Here is a 21,474-nt window from a genome sequence, read left to right on the forward strand (position 1 = left end):
TTTCATAAATGGTATTTTTAGGAATTGGAAATAACAAAAAGTTCTGGTTAGACTTGCTACTTGTCCTGAATAACTTGTGTAGCTAAATGCCTCTTTCCTAAAAAGTGACTGAGAAGCAACACCAGCCCAGGACTGTAAGTGTCAGACAGATGGTTTTATGTAAGACAGCAGCAAGAACAGAAGATTGACAGTGGTTGGTTTGGTTGCAGGGCTTTTTTTTTAATTTTTTAACTTGGTTTCTGGTGTTTAAATTACAGAGGGAAAATTCTTATTTTTTTGATGTGTGTGTGAAGATTTTTCAAGACAAAGTTCTGGTCTTAAGATACAATCAGTGCCCATTTTGTTTTCAGTGTCATTAAATTATGATTAATTTTAGAATGACTCCACTTTTGGTCTTTTTCCTCCTGCTAAAGATTTTGAGGAATTTTCCCCTCCTATTTTTAGCCTCTCTTACACCTGGCTTAATTTTTTTGTTTGGAGGGAAGGAGGTAATGAGGTTTGTTGGTTTGTTTATTTAGTGGAGGTACTGGGGATTGAACCCAGGACCTTGCGCATACTAAGCATGCACTCCACCACTGACTATACCCTCCCCTACCCATACCTGCCTTCAAAAGAAGAAGAAGAAATTTGCATTCTCTACATTTTGGTTGAAAGGCAACAAACTTCAAAATGTACCAAAATAATATAGCTGAAATTTTAACTTTATTATTTTCCTATTATAACTAACAGATAATCATTTTATAATAAAAGAAGGGAGCAAAAAATGTATAAAGAAGTTAATTTTTAAATTGCCTTTAATCCCATCCCAGAGAAAACTATTAATATTTGGGCATCTTTCCTTGCATCAGTCTTTTCCTATGTATTTTTGAATACGGCTCTCAAACATTACTATATATAAAGTCTTATATGCAGCTTTTTCAACATAACATTATATTAAAATTATTTTTCTCATATCTATAAAAACTCTCTTTGTAAACATAATTTTAGTGGCAGAGTAATACTCTATCATATGGATAGACCATCATTTATTTAAACATTATCCTAACATCAAATATTTAAAGAAGTGGGTTGAAGCACATAACTAAGATATTTTTGTTTTCTAGAAAGGCTGTTCTTAAGAACACAGGGAGGGGAATACACGGAGATGGTGAGGGTAGGGGGTGTCCAGGCCAGCATGGATAAGGGGAGGCTCAGAGGTCCTGGCCCAGCCGTTCCAGCTCGTTCAGCAGGAAGTCCATATCAGCCCGCGTCAGCGCAGGGTTGGCCACGACCATGCGAAAGAAGTTGCCGCAGGAGCCGTGGGGCTGGTAGCCAATCATCATGGAGCCCTTCCTCACCATGCGCTCCTTGAGAACCGGGGCCACCTGTGGGAGGCGAGCTTCCCGCTGCAGCTGGGGGCCGGGTGAAGGGGCAGGCATCTCCCTCCCCCTAGCTACCTTGCAGAGGTAGCACTCCTTGCTCAGATCCAGCCGGCTGCCCCCTGCTCTACCTGCTGTATTCTCTCCCACCTCCTCGTCTCCAAGTTGTCACATGGGCCATTTTCTGCTAAATCCTGACTTTTCACTGATTCTCAACACTGCTTTTTCAGGTTAAATTCAAGCCTTCATCATCCTTAACACCTTCTTCTCCCCTTTGAATCCCTGTAATATTTTTGCTCTGTACCCTGTGATCTAATATAGAATTTCCAAGATTGCAATGAACACAGTTTTCAAATAGGTAACTCTTATTTTCTAAAATAATGACTTCTTAAAGGCAAAAACATTCTTGTCCTTTTGGATAACTGAAGCACCTTGTACCAATCTATCCTTAGGGACCAAGAAACATCTCCTGGCCTGACAGGGTTGTTTCTGACCCCAGTATCAGTGAGTAAAACTTCTATGATCCTTCTGCCTCACATCTCTGTCCTGGGCCTCAGCTCCCAGAAGAACGCCCTACACAGGGTCTAGGTACTGCACACTGGTGACTTCTCCTGTAATGCCCCTCTCTGACTCTTCTTACTTTCCAGCAGCACACCTCATTCCTCATCCCCACACTCACGGAAATGAGGACAAATGGGTATCGTCTTCCAGTTCACGTCCGCGCCTCAGGAGCAAGACTAGCAAAAGGACCTGCCAAACCACTCACAGCCAGCAGGGGGCAGAAGCGCACCAGCTGCATCGGTTCCCCAACCCGTCAACCAGCGCCGGGAGGAGAAAGCCTACCTTAGCCAGCCTTTCACTGTAATCCGGACTCCCCTTCTTACCCCGCAGACTGGGGGGCACGAACCAGAAACACACGTTGACAAATTCAGGCTGGGAGGAATGAGGGAGGGGAAGGTATAAGCTGACGAAGGAGATCCGTTCCCCTCTCATCACCCCTCTTCCCCATCAGGGCTTTGTGTGTGAGACAGGCTGGGGGTGGGTGGGCATGGGGATGCAAAAGGGCACAAGAATGGTCATACCTCCATGACCAGCTCAAACCCTTCCCGCTTCTTCAATTCCTCCACCAAGTACCTGCGAACAGAGTGAGAAATCACAGGTGGAGGAGGTAAGACAGAGATTCAGAAACAAGAGCGACCCAGAAACTGAGCCGAGAGATTCAGGAAAGGGGAACAGGGGATGGACCCCGGGGGAGGGGAACTGGGACCACCCCTACTCCTACCGGGCAAGAGCAAAGGCCTGGTCGACACGCCGCTCCAGCCCCTGCCCGCCCTGTGCCTTCCACATGAGCCACAGCTTCAGACAGTCCACACGGCGGCCACACTGCACCACCTTGTCTCCAGTATCCAGAGCCACATCGTAGAACTTGTCCTGCTGGAAGAGGTAGCTGGCCTGGGACCCGTGGCAGCGCTTGAGTAGGTTCTGTGGAGGGTAGGGAGACAGTCAGACCCCACCCTCTCCACAGAGGTTTCCTCCAGGGCTGCACTGGGGGACTCAGCTCAGCCCACGAGTGTCTTTCCCTGGAACCAGGCAGCACTGATGGGATGGCTGCCAGCTGATGGAAACTCCTTTCTCTGGGTTTTCTCCCAAAACTCAGAGTTCTTCCCAAATGACCCAGGATCCCTCTGATTACAACTTAAGCTGGGAAATTTTAAACTTGCATGAAGACAGCGGGAGGGAGGGAGCCCACTCCAGGGGATTAGAGGGGTCACAGATACTTGGCTTCAGATGGATGGTAAGAAGAACACAGTAAGGCCAGAAGCCCCTGTCAGGTGGAACAGAAGGGAAGACAGAGATCCAGGGTGGGAGGTGGGGCCAGGGCGGGGCAGGGGCAGACCCACCGAGGTGTCCCGGAGAAGAAGAGCCGAGCACTGCAGGCCTGCGGAGAGGAGCTTGTGGGGATTCCAGGCTACGGAGTCAGCCCTAGGGTGGGCACAGCAAAGCTGGGTCAGCTGGTTCCCCCTTGAGGTGCCCAGGCAGAACGCCCCACTCTTTCCAAATATCCAGGAAAAGAGGTTTTAGTCTCACTCAGCTCGGCAGTCAGGAAGAATTCCCAAATATAATGTCTGACCTCCCAGCCCTAGTTAACCATCTCTACAATCCCCCTCCCGCCAGCCTCCTTCCCCTACTCCCAGCCGAGCTCCCCAGGCCATGACTACTCTCTGGATCAAGGATTTGAAGGGTGAGATTCAGGGAGTAGGGGGCCGTACCTCTGGATCCCATTCAGGAGATGTCTGTGTGTCTGTGACAGCAGGACGCTCCCACCCCAGGCAGCCTGTGGAGCAGAAGGAACAATGTGCGCCTTGGCCTTGGCCTCAGCCCAGCCCACCCCACCCTCAGGACCAAGTCCCACTCACATCCACGTGCAGCCACAGCCCATGACGCTGGCACACATCAGCAATTGCCTCCAGGGGGTCAAAGGCCCCCAGCACAGTAGTGCCAGAGGTGGCACTGACCAGGAAGGGCACAGCACCCTGTGACAAAAATGCAGAGGGAGAAAGAGGCAGTGAAGTTATCTCAAAAGCTACCCAGAGCCTGGTGCTGAGACCCAGCTCTACACTCTTTGTGTGCCTGACCTGGGCCCTTTAAACTTTACAATGTGTTATTGTCCCCTTTAATTTGCAAGTGAGGACACAGATTCAAAGCTGCTAAGACAGTTGCCCCTAAGCAGAAGCTGCAGGGATGGAATTCAAACCCAGGTCTGTCTGATGGTCTATTTCCAAAGCTCATACTCTTTCAAAAAAATGGAATGCCTCACTGGAAGATCAAAATGCTATTTAAAGTATCCTAAATGTATAAAAGTTCATGAAGAAATTGAATTAGTGTTGAAAAAACTACCACAAAGGAAAGCGCAGGCCCAGATGGCTTCCCTGATGAATTCTACAAACATTTAAAAAAGAATTGATACCAGCTCTTCATGAACTTCCAAAAAACAGAGGAGGGAGCACTTCTGACTTTCCATAAGGTGAGTACTACCCTGATACCAAAACCGGACAAAACGTCACAAGAAAACTACAGAATATATCTCTCATAAATAAAGACATAAACATCTACAAAACACTAGCAAACCAAAATCAGCAACACATAAAAAGAATTATATACCATGACAAAGTGGGATTTGTTCCAGGAGTGCAAGTTTGGTTTAACATCCAAAAATCAATGAATGTAATACATCCCATCGATAGAATAAATGGGGAAAAACACATCTCAATGTAGTCTATTGGTCATCTCAATAGACAAAGAAAAACATTCAGCAAAATCCAACATTCTTTCATAATAAAAACACTCAACAAAGTAGGAATTGAAAGGAACTTCCTCAACCTGATAAAGAGCAAAACAAAAAACCCACAGCTAACATCATAACGGTGAGAGACTGAAAGCCTTCCGCCTAAGATCAGGAATAAGACAAGGGTGTTCACTCTTCCCACTTCGACTCAACACTGTGCTGAGGTTCTAGAAGGGCAAATTGGTTTAAAAAAATAAAATAAGAGGCATCCAGCTTGGAAAAGAAAAAAGCAAAATTATTTCTATTTACAGATAACATGATACTTTACTTAGAAGATCCCAAGGAATCCACTAACAAAACTATTAGAATTAAACGAATTCAACAAGTTTGTAGGTACAAGACCCATATTCAAAAATCAGTTGTGGGGGTAGGGTATAGCTCAGTGGCAGAGCACATGCTTAGCGTGCACAAGGTCCTGGGTTCAATCCCCAGTACCTCCACTAAAAAATAATAAATAAACCTAATTACCTCTCCTCCACACACACACAAAAAAAGTCAGTTGTATTTCTATACATTAGCAGTGAACAATCCAAAAATGGAATTAAGAAAACAATTTCATTTACAAGAACATCAAAAAGAATAAAATACTTACGAATAAATTTAACAAAAGACGTTCAAAACATACATTCTGAAAACTACAAAGCATTGTTGAAAGTAATCAGTGAAGACCTAAATAAATGGAGACATTCCATGTTCGTGGACCTGCAAACTGAACACAATCCCTATCAAAATCCCAATTGGCTTCTTTGCAGAAACTGACAAGCTGATCCTAAAATTCAAATGGAAATTTAAGGGACCCAGAACAGCCAAAACCATCCTGAGAGAGAACAGTTGGAGGACTCACAGTTCCTGATTTCAAAATTTACTACCAAGCTACATTAAGACAATGTGGTCTATAGGACAGGCCTGCAGATCAATGGAACAGACTGAAGAATCCAGAAATAAATCCTCACACTTACTTACTCAACGGATTTTAACAAGGATGCCAAGACAACTCATTGGGGAAAGAAAAGTCTTCAAAAAATAGTATTGTGACCATCTGCATGTGAAGATACACACACACACACACACACACATGTGTATATATACACACATATGTACACACACATTTACACCTAAATACATAATGGAGGTATTTTCATACTAATAAATATATTCCCACCTTACTGTTTTAAATGGCTACATACTCCTCCAGTAGCAGCAGCAGAGGCAGCTAATATTTATATAGTGCTTCACTGTCCTAGGAACCTCATATATAATTCACTTAAGCCTTAAAACAACCCTATACGATCAATTCTCTATTATGCTCATTTTACAACGGAAGAAACTGAGACACACAGATACACCATCATTTATCTACTGATGGATAATAAAAGGTTTTTTTAATTTTACACTTTGCTCCAGTGCACACAATTCTAAGCACTTGTGCTGATAATTTATAGACTAAATCCTAGCAGTAGAACTCTGACAGCGGCTAGATACATTTTAAAATTGGACAGAAGGTGCTGGGACGCCCTCTAGATGGCTGCAGCGGTTCCCATGTCCCCCAGCGCGGAGGGGTGTGGACGCACCTCCATGTTCCCACTGCTCCAAGCCCACACTCCTCACCACAGGCCCCTGCTTCCTCCTGAGCTTCTCCCTACACAGACCCTCCCTGCTCTCGGAAATCTTCCACGCTACACTTCAGGCACCCACTCCCTGTGGTGCCCTCTGGGACTCAGTGACTCAATCCTGTCCCCCTGCCTCAGGGTCCGAAGCTGCCCGTGGGTCTCAGCATAGTCCAAGGGAACCGCAGTGTCCTCACTCCCCCGGCTCCCCAGGGATCACTTCAGCCCACGGGGAAGACATGCACGGAGATCACGAGGAGGGATGGGGGAAGGTTTGAGCAGGGACAGGGCTAAGAACCCTCCAAGAAAGGGACAGAGGGGTCCTGCTCCACTGCCACCGAGCCTCTCACTCACCTCGGCCTCAGCCAGACTGATCTGCCTCTCCAGATCCTCAGGGATCATTTTCCCTCTGGAAAAGAAAACTGAGTAGGTAGAGAAGTACTAGGTTCTCTAGGATAGGCGGCAGAACTCTTGAGAGCAGGGTAATGTGCAGTTAGCAATGCAGAGGCCACAGTGTTGATTTTTCCCAAAGAGGGGTAAACAGATCTCAGGGGACAGGATGGAGACTCTAGCAGGCACTGGTAGACAGAAGCGGCAATTCTGCGGGAACAGTAGGGAGAGAAGTCCACCGGGGCGTGGGCCTGAGGCCTGAGCCTCTGACAGCAGGAAGGTACGCTGCACCAGGCTGGGTCTGAGCCAGGCGGACAGAAGGACTTTCACCTCTCATCTGCCTTGACCATTCGGACACTGTCGGTGCCAAGTCCCAGAAAAGCAGCTCCCTTCTTGATGGAGTAATGACACTGTGGAGGAAGGCAGAGAGCAGGAAGGATGGGGAGGAGAGAGATAGGTAAAAGCTCAACAGATGAGACCCTGGAGACCAGGGCTTCTCAAACATTCATGTGCCAAGAATCACCAGTGCATCTGGCTAAAATGCAGGTTCAGATTCAGTAGATCTGGGGTGGGGCCCAAACATTTCTAACAAGCTCCCGGGTGAAATTGATGCCACTGGTCCGTGGACCACACTCTGAGTAGAAACGGTATGGACCATGTCCACTGCACTGGTTGCCCCTCTGCTACCCCCAGGCAGAAGACCGGGTGAACATGAGCATTTACTCAGCCCCCTTGGTTACAAGGAAGCACACCTGCCTGTGGCCAGGCTGGCCTTGGATGGGTCTGGGCAGGCACAAGACCTAACAAGTCTTGACTCATCTGGCTGGAGATTAGAATCAGGAGCCCAGAGTAGGTAGGCCTGTGCCTCTTCCCACCTCCTTTGATGTGAAGAGGGCCAGGGGTGGCAGTGCCCGGAGGCCCCTCTGTTTGCAGTCCGGGTAGCGCTGGTAGCGGGCCAGGTTCACAGCATACATGTTGGAGATAGAGCCACCTGTTACACGGAAGGGGTGTTGGCAAGAGGGAGGGGCAGTGGGTCAAAACTGGAGCTGGGCTCTCAGGATCTCTCCACCCAGAAGAACTGATCAAAGAAGCATGACTGGCTACAAAGCCACGAGTTCTGAGGACTGGACAAGTGGCATGCAGGTAACCCAGAACAGCGGGATCTGCAGATCCCCTGACTGCCCTCCTCCTTATCCTGGGCTGATCCCAGGATCCACCCCCACCCCCACCAAGAGAGCAAGCACTGGAGCGCTGATCCCATGGACTGTTTGGCAAACACGAGGATACAGAGGACTGGGCAGTTTCTCTCTGGTTTGGCCAGAGCCCAGCTGGAGAAGTAACAAAGGAAGCCCTGCCGGCTTAGGGCAAGAGAATGGCAGGGGAGGAGGAACCCTTGAAAAGGCCAAAGAAAGGCCTCCTACCAGGGCAGAAGACCCCGTCCCCAGAGCTCCAGCCCACCAGGGCCCGGAGTTTCCTCAGCACTTCTTCTTCCATGAGGACAAACACGGGGGCAATTTCGTACGTGTACCTGCCAGGAGATGCAATGATGAGAACGGGAAAGAGACAGGGAGGGACACAGGACAGATTCTCAGGGGAGTCAGAGAGAAGAAGTGGAGAGAGTGAATGAGGGGAGGGTCCAAAGAGAGGACAGAGCTGGTGACAAAGAACCAAGGAAGGAAGGATGAGAAAAAATGAGGGAGGAGGCATGGGAAAGCTTGGAAAAGGGAGCCCGAAGGGCACAAGGGGAAAGACTTTGCCAGCAGAGCTTCCCAGAAAAGAGAGGGGGGCAAACACCATTCTCCTCCCCTCCCGTTGGGGTGTGTCTCCCACCAACCCAAATCCTCTACGGGGTGGTGGGAGGGGCCCTGGGACGGCTCACTGGCTGGTGTTGAGGCTCTCGGTGATGATGCGCCCAGCCAGGGCGTGGGGATCCAGCCCTGAGAAGAGCTGATTGAAGAACCGAGGGTGACCTGCAGCAGGGGGCAGGGGGCTCAGAGTGGAGCTGAGGTCAAACTCCTGACACTCCTCCCTCCAGAGCCCAGCACCCACAGGTCTTCACGCTGTAGTGGATCACGGCCCGGCACCGCTCCAGGATCTGCTGCTGTGACTCCCCCTCGCCGCGCAGCTCCAGGTCCAGCAGCTGCTTCAGCTCCTCCGGCTCCTTCCACTCACAGACCTAGAAGGAGGATCAGGAGATCCTGGGGTCTCTGGGACATCCCACTGACCAGCCACCCAAATCACATCTCAACAGACACAAGACACCACCAACCTGCACTGAAAACAGCTCAGGGACAAGGGTAAATCAACACAGCCTCACCCAGTATGGAATCCCTGAGGCACACAGTGAGAGAGCGTTGACTTCTGGGGAGAAGCCTGGACAGAGGAGGAAAGTTCTGAGCCAGATTTGATGGGCAGGAGGAGGAGGGAGAAAATACCCACCTTTTCTGAGGCACTAGTCCCTTTCCGAACGACCTCATCCACCACAATCCCAAACACATCCTGGAGCAAGGCTTCTGCAGCCATGGGATCCCCATCAAGGGAGAGGAGTGGTTTCGAGTCAGCCATCAGGATAAAATCTATGAGTAAAGCAGGAGTTATTCCCTACTCAGCCTGTGGACCCCGCCCAGACCGAACCAGCAAGAACCTCAATTCCCTTAACGAGCCAAAGGCCCAGTCCTGTGGCTCAGGCCCAGCCTTCACCGTACAGACAAGGGCAAGTGAGAGCGTCCAGGGAGAGAGCCAGCAGAAGCAGGTGGGAAAGAAAAAGGCAGTTAGTGCTGAGCAGGTGGAATCCAGTAGCCACTGCCCACCTAAGGCAAAGATGAGAGGTTCACCTCTCTGCTCAGGTCTCTATCCAGGTGAGCTGGAGGCCAGGGACACAATTAGCTTTGTAGAATGTCAGGACCAGGGCAGCAGAGGGAGCGAGGTATAGGCAGCAGTCACGTGACCGTGACATCACGCTCATGACCCTTGCCCTAAAGATTTGGGATAGGGCCAGCAGGTTGAGATAAGTTTCCTGAATAATCATTAGCTGACATGAAGATGTAAGGCAAAAATATGTGCCACGTCCACTTCAGGCTGGAGAGGAGCAGACAGGAGAGCCAGCAGGAAGAGAGGGCTTCCTGCCATGAACCAAAGGGCCTGGAGTAGGGATGTGAGGGACCTCTGGCAGAGAGACAGGAGCGGTGGGGGGCAGAGGCAGGAAACTGCGACAGGTGACCCTGGAGACTTGGGGGAAGGGAGCCTGTGCAAGACAAGGGAGGTGAAACGGCTTAGGCAGGCCTCAGAGGCCAATCTCTTTGCATCCCAGCCCCCAGAGTCTTATCAGAACTGTCCTGATTTCAAAAGCCCTCTCCTCTAAAGAGCAGGAAGGAAAGGAGGTCACACTGAGGAAGCAGCTTGTTAAACAAGTATAATCCTGTGCCTCGTAGGCTAAGAGTACTCAAGAAACAGGGAGTGGCTGATCAAGGGAGTGCCAGCTGTGTTTCCGCCAGGGTGCTGGGGATAAGACACCACTTGTCCTACTGGGAGCACACAGATGCTCGTGCAATAGTTACAGCCCACAGCACGGCTGGATGCTGGTCCCAAGCTCAATTCAGAAGAGGAGATGGATGAAGGCTGAAGACTGGAGAAGACCTGCGGTGGGACTGGGGCTGAATCCTGAAAGCAGACAGGAGGAAGGGGTTGATGAAATGGAGGAAGAGAGGCATTCAGGGGCATGCGCTTCTGTTGGAAATGAGTGCGGCTGGTTCTGAGGTCAGTGAAGATGCCTGACTGGCTGGGGAAGAGGTCCGCAAGCATAATCTGGGAGCAAAGAAAGGCAGGGCAGGCAGAGCTGCACAAGACTATGGGGAGCCTGAGTGCCAACCAGGCCAAGAATCTAAATTTTATCCTGCAGAGAATCGAAAGTCACGTAGATTCTCTGGCAAGCAATGATGTGATGAAAATGATGCCCTCGGAAGACCAGTGTATAGCAGCAGGAGGCAGAAGAATAAACAGGCCGCTGCCGTAAGCCAGGCAGGAGGTGATCCACACGTGAATTAGAGTGGTGTTGGTAGGAAAGAACAGGCAGAGGAATCTGCAGGCTTAACTACTCACTGGATTACACTGAATTCAACCCCTCATCTGTGCTCACTCTGGCTTCCCTGACTGGTGGCAGCAGTGGGGCATTCATTGTAGGCGGAGAGGCTTGAAGGAGAGAGGCTAATAAAAACAGATACCATTCAAGTACTTGCCAAATGCCTCACTCTGTACTTAATATGCATTATTCTAATCTTCACGACCACTGAGGGTAAGTTTATTACCCACGTTTAAAGATGAGGAAACTGGGGGCAGGAGGGTATAGCTCAGGGGCAGAGCATGTGCTTAGCATGCACAAGGTCCAGGGTTCGATTTAAAAAATCTAAACTGCCTTCATTTAAAAAAAATTTTTAACAAATAAACCCAATTACTCCCCCCAAAAAATAAAGAAGCAGAAAGATAATAAAGATGAGGAAACTGAAATTTCTAAGACACTGTGTAGTGCATCCATTTAAACATTTTTTAAATAAATAAACCCAATTACCCCCCCCCCCCCAAAAAAGATGAGGAAACAGATTTCTAAGACACTATGTATGTCCAGGTCACACAGCTGGCTCCTCATCACCAGGCTCAACCCCCTCGCTCGGGGCTCCTTCAGGCACTGAGCTTGCTCTGGTGCAAAGACCTCTGGGCCAGGATGAGGACACCTTGGGCCCTCAGTTTCTGTAAAATAAGGGGTTTTAAGAGAGAATCTCCAGGGCATCTGCTGGTGTTCATTAGCTCAGGCTGTTGGATGTGGCAAGCAGGCCAGGGGAGTGGAAAGCAGAGAGAATGACTGGTGAAGAGAGACCCCAGCTGTTCCCAAAGCTCTGAAGAGAGGTCTGCAGGGAAGACCCTGGCTCTGTCCGCCCGGCCCTTCTTTAGCCATCCCACCTAAGTCACTGCTCGGGAGTGAGATGTGGAGGCAAGGGCTCTGAACAGCCCGGGTTTCCTCCAGGGGTAAACAGGGAGGCGAGGCGTCACCACCCTCACTCCCCATGGAATCCTGTCCTGGGACCTGAGAAAGGGAACAGCCCCTGCCCACAGAGAGTTTTCTTTTTTAAAAGCAAGAGAGACATTAACCCACAAGACAGAATAATAAAGCAAAGAAACATGAATAAACAGAAACAGCACTTTAACCCCTGGTTGAAGAGATGCTAGAAGGACCAAGTAGGATTTGTTTAAAAATTCACAAGTTTTTCTGACTTCATGGGATCTCTAGTCCATAAACTCCTCTAACCATCAACTCACTCATATCTTTCTTTCCTTCACTTACACAACCTAGATTGTATGGTCTGTTTCAACCACTCTTTGTCCAAAATCCTCAACTCCCTGGCCCTACTGTCCTTCCACCAAATCACCTGGCAAAATCCCAATCCAACTGGCCAGTCCTTCTCTTAACAAATCCACCAAGACGGCTGGATTCTGCTAGTGAAAACCACTTAACCATTCACATTGGTTTTTGCCATAAATTCATGGTTTCTGTGCTCAATCCAATCAAACACAGCAGATTAAACACTTATGTTTACCACTACTCCTTCCTGAAACCCCACTAAAATTACATCAGTGAAATTTTAAATCCAGAAGAATAAAGCAAATGAGAAGAGAGACAAGAGGTGAGAGATGTCAGTAATTGCAGGAGGTAGAAAGCAGATGAGAAGTGGTAACTGGGTTAGCCAACAACAGCAAGTCAACACCAGGCTGTCTACAGAGGGCTACACCAATCAGATACAAGCTGGTTCTTAGGGCGGAAGCCCAGAAAGGCTCAGGAATTTACAGCACGCGCTATCCTGGAAGACAGGAGGGAGAGGCACAGCTATAAGCTTGGAAACGACATGAAAATTTATATAAGGAACATTTAGACCCTCACTCTCCTCCCCCTGCTTATTCAGCAAGGCAACTACCCTCTCCTTTACTGACTTTCAAACAATCAGGAAGTCTGTTTTCTAGAGAGAGTGAAACAGAGAGGCTGGGACGTAGGGATGCCAGGCACAGCAGAAGATGAGGAAGAGGCACTGTACTGATTACAGGAGGATTAGAAGGAAGTTACTGATCATGTCAACCCCTTTCTCCCAGTCAGCATGCAGAATCAATGGCCAGGGGTAAACCCTCCAGGGCAGGAGACTGAAAGATTCTTCTCTGGAGAAATTGACCTCAATAGCCCCAGAGAAGGACCTGACATTTTTATTTTAGTCATCACCCAATCACCCAATCAGTGATGCCCACAAGTCAATAAACATCTATACACTTGGGCCTTCCAATATGTCTTAGCGCCTCACTCTTAAATGTGAACCAACAGCCAGCCAGGGATTACTACACACTTCAGTAAAGCCCCTCACGTGAACCATAGATGTAAAAACAGACCAACTGAAAAAAGGCATTTGATGGAGGAGGAGAAGTTCAGGGAGCAGAAGAAAGCCTCACAAATTTGGAGAACATTGCATCCATAAAAAAAAAAAATAGGTTGCTCTCAAAAAGGAATACTCAGAGAACAAGGAGCTCTAGGATTTTAAAAATACGACAACTGAAATGAAAAGTATGACAAGTGAAATGAAAAAATTAGAAACAAAAATGATGTCAAGAAAATCACACAGAAAGATAAAAATATAAAGAGATGGACAATAAAAAAGAACTTTAGAAGAACAGAAGAATAGATTGAAAGTATCCACTGAATGACTACAAGACAGACTATAATACTATTTCAGAACAATGGAGGATCCAAAGACCTCCAGAGACAAAACTAGACAAACAAGCAAACCAAAACCAGGTCATAGACAAAGGACAGAGAATCTGACAACATCAAATCTCTTCCAACACCGGAGAGAGGTGAAGGGAATTATTCCCAGGACTGTCGTGAAGGTAGTGACCAACTTCAGAGGCAAAAAGCAGCGGTGACTACTCCACTGGACACGCCACACTGCCTGGCCACATCACTATTCTTCTATCGTCAGCTCTATCTCCAATTCTCTGCAGAAAGTACTTCACAAATTTCCCACACTTCTCAAATTACTGACCTATCAAACTTCTGTTTCCCTCTCTCATTTCAAATTTCTCATAGAAAATAAAAGCCATCCAAACTCACTCAAATTTTTGTCACCTGCACTCTGAATCCCCCCATCCCTTCCTTGCTTCCTTCCATATTTATTCAGTATCTAGTATGTATGCGCCAAGCACTTTGGTGGCCACTAGAGGTCACAATGGAGAGCCAAAGACCACAGCCCTGCCCTCCTGAGGGTCACAGGTCACAAACTGGAAGACCCAGGGTCAACTTCTACCCAGAGACATGGTTTTGTTTGGCTTGCATGGTACATTTTAAAACTTTAAAAAATAATTGTCAACACTGAAACTTCCAGCTTCTTGTGAGAAAAATCAGAAGATCTAGCAACACTAGGCCTGAATAAACAGCAAAAATTTTGTGTGGTTGGAGTTGCTCCTTTATTATTATATATTTGCATTCATTGTTTTCTTTTCAATTTTTAAATTTTTGGTTAAGCAACACATTCAGGTAGTTCAAAAAACAAAATACATAAAAATATTAGTAGTAAAAAATCTAATTTCCACCCCATTCCATATGCTCTATTCCAGGTAATCATTTTTATCAGCTTCTTCGGTAACCTTTCAGAGTTTTTAACGCAAATACTAACATATTTTCTCTTTTTTTACATAAAATATAGTATATAATCACTGTTGTGCATCTTGCTTTCCTATAGTTTACAATACATGGGCGATCTTAGAACATATAGAAGTTCCTCATTCTTTTTTTTTTTAATATAACAGCTTTATTGAGGTAATTTATATATTCTAAAACATATTCTTTCAAATTGTACAATTCAGTGGTTTTTTTGTATAGTAACAAAATTGTGCAACCATCATCACTATCTAATTCCAGACCGTTTTCATCACCTCAAAAAGAAACCCATTAGCAGTTGCTCCCCATTCTCTTCTCCCCTAACCCTGGCAACTACTAATTTCTGCCTGTAAAGATCTGCCTATTCCGGACATTTCACATGAGTGGAAACACACAGTGTGTGTAAACTTCTGTGACTGGTTTCTGTTACTTAGCATGTTTTCAAGGATCATCCATGTTGTAGTGTGTATCAGTGCTTCATTCCCTTTTACGGCCTGATAAGGTTCCATTATATGGATACACCACATTTTAATTATGGTATTTTTCACCATCTGATGGACATTTAAGTTGCTTCCACTTTTTGGCTATTGTGAACAATGCTGCTATGAACGTTAATACACAACTTTTTGTGTGGACATATGTTTCCAATTCTCTTGAGTATGTACCTGGCAGTGGAATTCTAGGTCATACGGTAACTGTACATTTAACTTTTTGAGGAACTGGAAACTGTTTTCCAAAGTGGCTACACCACTTCATATTCCCATCAACAATGTATGAGGGTGTTGATTTCTTCACACCCTTGCCAGACTTGGTACTGTCTTTTTGATCACAGCCACCTGCATTTGTAACTTTGATAAGGATGGCCAACCTCCCTAGAGGTTGTACCAATGTATGAAAGTCCCTGTGTTCTCAGTCACAGAGCATGTAGTCAAACTTCCGAATCTTTTTAATTTGAGGAGGGAAAAATACCTTAGTATGGTTTTATTTTAGTTGAACCCCAGTATGAGTCAGTTTTGTTGTGGTAGCTGATGACTTCAAAACCCCATTGGCTTACAACAATGGAGGTTTCTTTCTTTCTCCATGGTTGACATTGGTGGTGGGGTTGGTTATAGCTCTGATTTGTGTGCCTTCATTCCAAGACCCAGGCTGAAGGAATAGCCCCTAAATGGGACACCACATTCTCAAGGCAGAGAAAAAATAGCAAAAGGCAGAGAAAACCATGCACCAACTCCTCAAGCTTCTGCTCAGACCTAGCATATGGCACATCTGCTCCTATGCGGTTGACCAACGCAAGCCCTGGTGCAGTAGGGGGAGGATGTACATTCCTCCCACAAGAGGGCACTGCAAAGCCCATGGCAATGGGTGAAGAGGGAGAACCCTATCACAGGAGGATTGGTCACAGGCCCTTAGAATTTTGCGTTCTGTTTCACCTCAGCTCACACTAGCCCATCTCACTCATCTCCTTAACTTTCTGGCTCTGCAGACACCTGAGTTGGAACTACCGACTAAAGGTTTCCTCTCCTTCTCCCTCAGGGACACCCTCTTGATTATCGCCCCTCATTTCTTCAACTCTCCTTCCCACTACCTCTTTCTCACAGCGTTGTGAATTGTCCAAACCTCTCACAACATGTTCTCACTCCAGCCGCCACCTCTTCACAGCCAACCTTCTAAAAGGAGTTGTCTCCACTCCACCTTCACTTCCTCTCCTCTCACACTTTCCTCAGCCCATCACCATGTAGCTTCCATCTTCAAGGCCACCAGGAAAGTCCTTGCCTCCAAATTCAATGGACACATATCATCCTTACCCTGCTTGACCCCTCTAGAGTCATCACACATAGTTTGCCATCCCATCTTAAAACATTTTCTTTCGCTGGCTTCCAGATGACTACCCCTGACCATTTCTTAGTTTCCTTTGCATTTTCACCTTCCTCTGGCCCTCCCTCAGATGCTAAAGTCCCTCAGGGGTCTATTCCAGGGCCTCTTTCATTTGTGTTCTGCAACTCTCCCTGGACAATCTCACCGTTTCCAAGGCTACATGTTGCTGACTCCTCCATCCCAGACCTCTCTCCTGAGCCCAGATCCATGCAACCACCTGCCTAATCTGGAAGTCTCACAGGACTTCACACTCAACAGGTCCAAAACTCAACAGGTCATGATCAGCCTCTCAAATGAGCTTTTCTTGTGTTCCCTGACTAGGTGAATGGCACCATCTCCTCAAACCTGATTCTAACTGATCTCCTGCCTCCTCATTCTTGATTTCTTGACTGATTTTTCTCCTTTTTATTTAATCTTCAAATGCTGTTACATCTTTCTCTCTCACTCTAAAACATCAGCACAACACTAAAATCTGGATAAAGCTTCACTTTTTTCCTCTGGGCTATGTTGTAAAATTCTTTTCCTTAAAAACACTTTTAAGGGGAAGTGGTATCTTTACAATGGAGAAACAAAGTGGATACCATCTTACTCAAGTGCTCAAAGCTAACATCACTAGTAATGGGGCAGACAGATATTGTGGGCCTCCTCACATGAGGCATGGAAAAGCGCTCAACATCACTTATGTGATATTTCTACCCAAAATGCATAACCGGAATTTAATCATGAGGAAAAGATACACCTAAATTGAGGATCATTCTACAAAACCGTGTAATCTGTCATTTTTTAAAATGTCAGTGTCAGAAAATTAAACAAAGACCAAGAAACTGTTCCAGACTGAAGGAAACTAGAGACATTATATCCAAAAGGAACATGTGAACTCAAATTGGTTCCAGGATACAGAAGAAAAAAACCTGCTACAAAGAACGTTATTGGAAGAACTGGTGTAATCTGACCATGAATGGCCTCGCAAACACTAGAATTCTTCTATCAGTGCTACAATTCCCAAATCTGAGCATCGCATCATAGTTATATAAGAGGATGTTCTTATTCTTAGAAAACCTATGCTGAAACATTTAGCAGTAAAGCAGCATGATATATGCACTCACTCTCAGCCAGAAGACAAGACGGTCTGTACCCATGAGCATTTTTAGAAAAATAACAGCTTTATTGAGGTATGATTCACATACCACAAAGCTCACCCTTTTAAAGTGTACAATTCAGTGGTTTTTAGTATCTTCATGAAGTTGTGCATCGATCATAGTATTTAATTCCAGCACATTTTCATCACTCCAAAAAGAAACCCATACCTATTTGCAGTCACACCCCTTGCAGTTTTTTAAAAACTGGAAAAGATGAAAAAAGTCTTCAAAATATTAAATGTGGTTATTTCTGGGTATTGGAATTATAGATGATTTTCACTTTCTTACTTATATACTTCCATATTTTTATAATTGTATATAATTCCACTGACTCACGTAATTAAAATAAAGGTTATTTTCAAGCAACATAAAAGATTAAGGAGGAATGAAGGGGCAACAAGAACTCCAAATTACAAATCGCCAGGTTTAAGGAGTGACCCTATTACATCCCATGGTTTTGCAAGGTCTCAATCCACCAACATCTAACAGGTTCTACCAGGTGACAAAGGTAGTCACAGACTGCTCATTTCTACCATGCAACCCAGTTGGCCCTCAGAGAAAGGAACTGGTTCGGTGAGTTCAGCACACACTGACCAGTAGCTGTTGCCTGGCACTACCCCACATGCTGTGTCTGACTTGTGAGCTCCAGCTAACAGGCCAGGAGGGAGGCCGGCATGTTAAATAAAGGCTAGTTAACTCTGCTCAACTGGCCCAGGGCAGCCTTCAAAGACAAAACACTCCAGATCTCCTTAAGGAGATACAGAGCTGGTGCAGGAAAAGACTAATCAGTAATCATTGCAATACTTTCTGAAGAAGTGATGGGGTGGGCCTGAGGGAAAAGTGTGCCTAGGAAACCCAGGAAGGTCACACAGGAGGAGGCCTGCCTGAGGGCAAAGGGATTAGGGCAGTCACTTCTTAAAGCACTTCCAGCCAGGCTTATTGTTAGAAAGGGAAAATACTGACCTCCATGCTGTCTACCTATTAACAAACCCCACTGACTCACGATGAAAATATTTTCCCATAGGGCATAACTTTTGCTCTAAAAAAAGTTGAACAATAAATGAAAAACTAAGAGAAAGTATTTCAAAAGCATATGACAAGTGAAAAGTTAATATAACATAAAGATTTCTATCAATCAAAACAGACAAATGATCTACTTTTTTCCTTAACAGGCAAAAGATGTGAACAGGCAGTTTATGAAAACAATTAAAATGGTCAAAAAGCAAGAGATGCTCAACTTCACTATTAATGACATGCAAATTAAAATGATGAAATTACTATTTTTCACCTATCAAATTGGCAACTGTATAAAAAATTCATGGCATCCAGTATTGCCAAGGTTGTAGGAAATGGGGACATTCACACATGGCTCTGAGTGTGTAAATTGTTACAAACTTTAGAAATCAGATTTCAAAAAATCTATTAAAATTTAAAATGTACACATCCTATCTACAACTCTATATAAATACAAAAAGATAACTATATGAGGATGTTCATTACAGCATTGCTTATGAAACAAACAAAAAAAACCCTGGAATTAACCTAAATGTTCATGAGGATGGGTCTAGATAAATTAAAATACAATAGATGGAATACCATACAACGATTTTTTAAACGTGAAATGACTTAGAAGATGTATAAAATACACTTGTGATATGCGCTGCTCAAAAATACGTTCTGGATGAAAAAAAATTTTTTAATGAACACAGAAAAAAGCCTGGAGGTATATACACCAAACTGATAAAAGTGAGGTATGATTCACTTCAGGAGCACGGAATAATAGATGGGGGAACTAAACATTTTTTGCTTATTCTTTTGTATTGTGTGGATTTATTAAAAATAAGCATAAGCTAATTTTTTTTAATTAAAGATTTCTGATGCTCTGTCTCCATTTCCTCTGTTCAAGGACGATCTTAAGAGCACAAGGAATTACTGTCAACTGCTCAAAAAATGGAGTGTTCAGGGAAATGAAATCTATGTACAAAAAGTGGCTGCGAATTCTTGTCTTCTTTCATAAATAAAGATTGTTTTTCTTTTGGTATCTCCATTAATCCCCTCAAACAACCTGACAGCACCAACAGAAGATGGAACCTAAATAGAATAGACATCTCTTTCCATCGAGTGCACTAATGTACATCCCATCATAAGCAGTACCCCTCCTTAATAGCTAAAGTTGAGAACAGAATTTAAAGAAAGGCTCAATTTAAAGAAAGGTGATGCAGCGTAGCCGGGCCCACGGGCCACGCTGCATCACCAAGTCTCCAATGAGACTAGTCTCCTACTGAGGGGAGTCCTATGGCTGTTTCCAGGCAAGGAGACCAACATTAGATGCTGGACTGTCTGGAAAAACAGCTGAAGCGACATAAAGAAACCAGATGGCTTCAGGGTACGCGGACCATGTCAGGGCATCTGTTTCCAGACTAGGGTTGAGTGGACACGGCAGGACCGTGCAAAAAAAGTTAACTCCCCTCCCCACGGACGCGGCGGCCCTCGCGCTCCGCAGATCTGGGCCTGATGGGAAAAGTCGGGTGAAGATGACCTCGACCGTTACGTGAAAAGGCCTGGTACGAACTGTTCTGGCTCTATTTAGGGCTCCAGACTAGAAGCGACAGGGAGAACATCTGGGAGGAACGGAGAGTGACGGCGCTTCTTCGGGTAGTCCTAACCAGCTCACATAGCAAAATTGGTCACCGAAAGTTCAGCCTAGAAACATAGGGCCCTAGTTCCTGCCCTCAACCAAGATGGCCGCTGGGGCGCGTGCGCATCACGGCGCAGGCGCCATGCCGCCGGCTTCCCCCCGCCCCCATCCCATCCTTCCGCGCGCCGGACCGCCCACTCACCAGCTGCACTCCCTTGCTGCGCCCTCAGCCTCACCCCCCCCCGAGTCTAGGTGCCCCCGCCCGTCCAGGCTCCCGAGCCCGGAAGTGGATAGTACTGCTCAGGCGAGAGGGCTAGGGGGGGAGGGGGAAGTGCTTCCGGGGAAACGGGCCCCGGGTTGGTGTTTGTAAACTTGCCTCGGTCCCGGCGGGGGCAGCGGTGGCCACGGGGTTGGCACGGCGTGCTGGGGCCTGGAGGAGTCGCCGCGCGGCGAGAGAGACAGCGGAAGGCCGCGCCTGGCAGGTAGGAGCACGCCCCAGTGAGCGCAGCGTCGTCCGGGCAGACGGCAGCGCTTCAGCAGCCAGCAGGCCGTGGGGCGCCGAGCGGGAAGGGGGAGGGGAGGGGAGGAGGGGCTCGTGGCCAAGAGAAGGGGCTCGCGGGGAGGGGTAGGGGCCGCGCGCGCACCGCGGCCTGGCCGCGTCACCAGCAGGGTAGAGGGGGACTTGCTCGGAGGCGACGCGGGCGCGAGCACGCACCTTGCGCGCTCTTCTGCTCTCTCAGGGTGCGTGTGCGGCGGGCGCAGGGGCTGGCTGGCTGGCTGGCTGGCGGGCGGGCGGGCGGGAGGGAAGGTGGGAGGGAACGCGCAACGCTGGGCTTCGCCTGTCTGCCTTCCACCTCCGGAGCGAGTTTACGTACCTTCGGGCGGATTTGGAGAACGCGCACGTGTGGGCTGGCCCGGGCGCGTACTGCCAGTGCGGTTTCTGTCAGCTGCCCAAGCACCAGGCGATAGCTCCTGAGCTTTTCTCCACCCTACTTCTGGCATTCTTAATAGAGTGCGAGCTTCGCGGGCCGGCCCACTGGACACAAAAGCTCCAAAGGGCCTCCGCCCCCTTCCAGTTCTAAGATGGCATACCCAAGCAGTTGGCCTGGTGCGGTTCCTCCACCAGAGGCCCCAGTTACTTTTGCTCCTGTTGGCTACCTTGACACGTTTCTTCTCTTGACCTAGAAAGAAAACTCTACGGGACTGACGTCTTTCTGAGTGGCACAGAGAGCTCCTGGCAAAAAGAAAAAAAGTTCAGCCCACTACAGGTTGTATGGCCTGAGGATGTTACATCTAACGGCCCCGTCTCCCTTTCTAGTTTCAGGTTTCCGAAACAGATCGTGAACTACATCCAGAGAATTCAGCTGGAAAACCAAGACTGGCAGACTCTTTCTTTGAACAATAGGCAGGAGCCAGGCAGAGTCCAAGGATTCT

The 21,474-nt window shown here is 46.9% G+C and overlaps 1 protein-coding gene across 3 annotated transcripts; it reads right to left on the bottom strand.

The window, feature by feature from the left end:
• Nucleotides 1–683: 683 nt before the first annotated feature.
• Nucleotides 684–21,363, bottom strand: CSAD (cysteine sulfinic acid decarboxylase). Of its 3 annotated transcripts, XM_031462458.2 has the most exons (16): nucleotides 20,916–21,363; nucleotides 20,417–20,515; nucleotides 9,141–9,277; nucleotides 8,751–8,877; nucleotides 8,581–8,671; nucleotides 8,123–8,229; nucleotides 7,577–7,692; nucleotides 7,032–7,111; nucleotides 6,666–6,720; nucleotides 3,776–3,892; nucleotides 3,629–3,693; nucleotides 3,260–3,341; nucleotides 2,641–2,840; nucleotides 2,441–2,492; nucleotides 2,202–2,291; nucleotides 684–1,364 (listed from the first exon to the last, which is right to left on the bottom strand). In XM_031462458.2, the coding sequence occupies exons 1-16, from the start codon at nucleotides 21,040–21,042 to the stop codon at nucleotides 1,191–1,193; spliced, it is 1,719 nt and encodes a 572-aa protein (XP_031318318.1). In that variant the 5' UTR covers nucleotides 21,043–21,363; the 3' UTR covers nucleotides 684–1,190. The 3 variants fall into 3 exon arrangements, with proteins under 3 accessions (XP_031318318.1, XP_031318319.1, XP_031318321.1); XM_031462459.2 differs by lacking the exons at nucleotides 20,417–20,515; nucleotides 20,916–21,363 and adding an exon at nucleotides 9,512–11,071; XM_031462461.2 differs by lacking the exons at nucleotides 9,141–9,277; nucleotides 20,417–20,515; nucleotides 20,916–21,363 and adding an exon at nucleotides 8,971–9,126.
• Between the last annotated feature and the right edge of the window lie 111 nt (nucleotides 21,364–21,474).

Source organism: Camelus dromedarius, chromosome 11 (genome assembly GCF_036321535.1).
Source record: "Camelus dromedarius isolate mCamDro1 chromosome 11, mCamDro1.pat, whole genome shotgun sequence".
Lineage (NCBI taxonomy): Eukaryota > Metazoa > Chordata > Mammalia > Artiodactyla > Camelidae > Camelus > Camelus dromedarius.

Excerpts from the sequence above, each read along its gene's own strand:
- CSAD (XM_031462458.2), bottom strand. The coding sequence starts at position 21,042 with ATGCCAGAAGTAGGGTGGAGAAAAGCTCAGGAGCTATCGCCTGGTGCT. Across the intron at positions 8,672-8,750 it reads CCACTACAGCGTGAAGACCT|GTCACCCTCGGTTCTTCAAT; the intron begins GTGGGTGCTGGG and ends CCCCTGCTGCAG. Across the intron at positions 2,292-2,440 it reads GGTTTGAGCTGGTCATGGAG|CCTGAATTTGTCAACGTGTG; the intron begins GTATGACCATTC and ends CATTCCTCCCAG.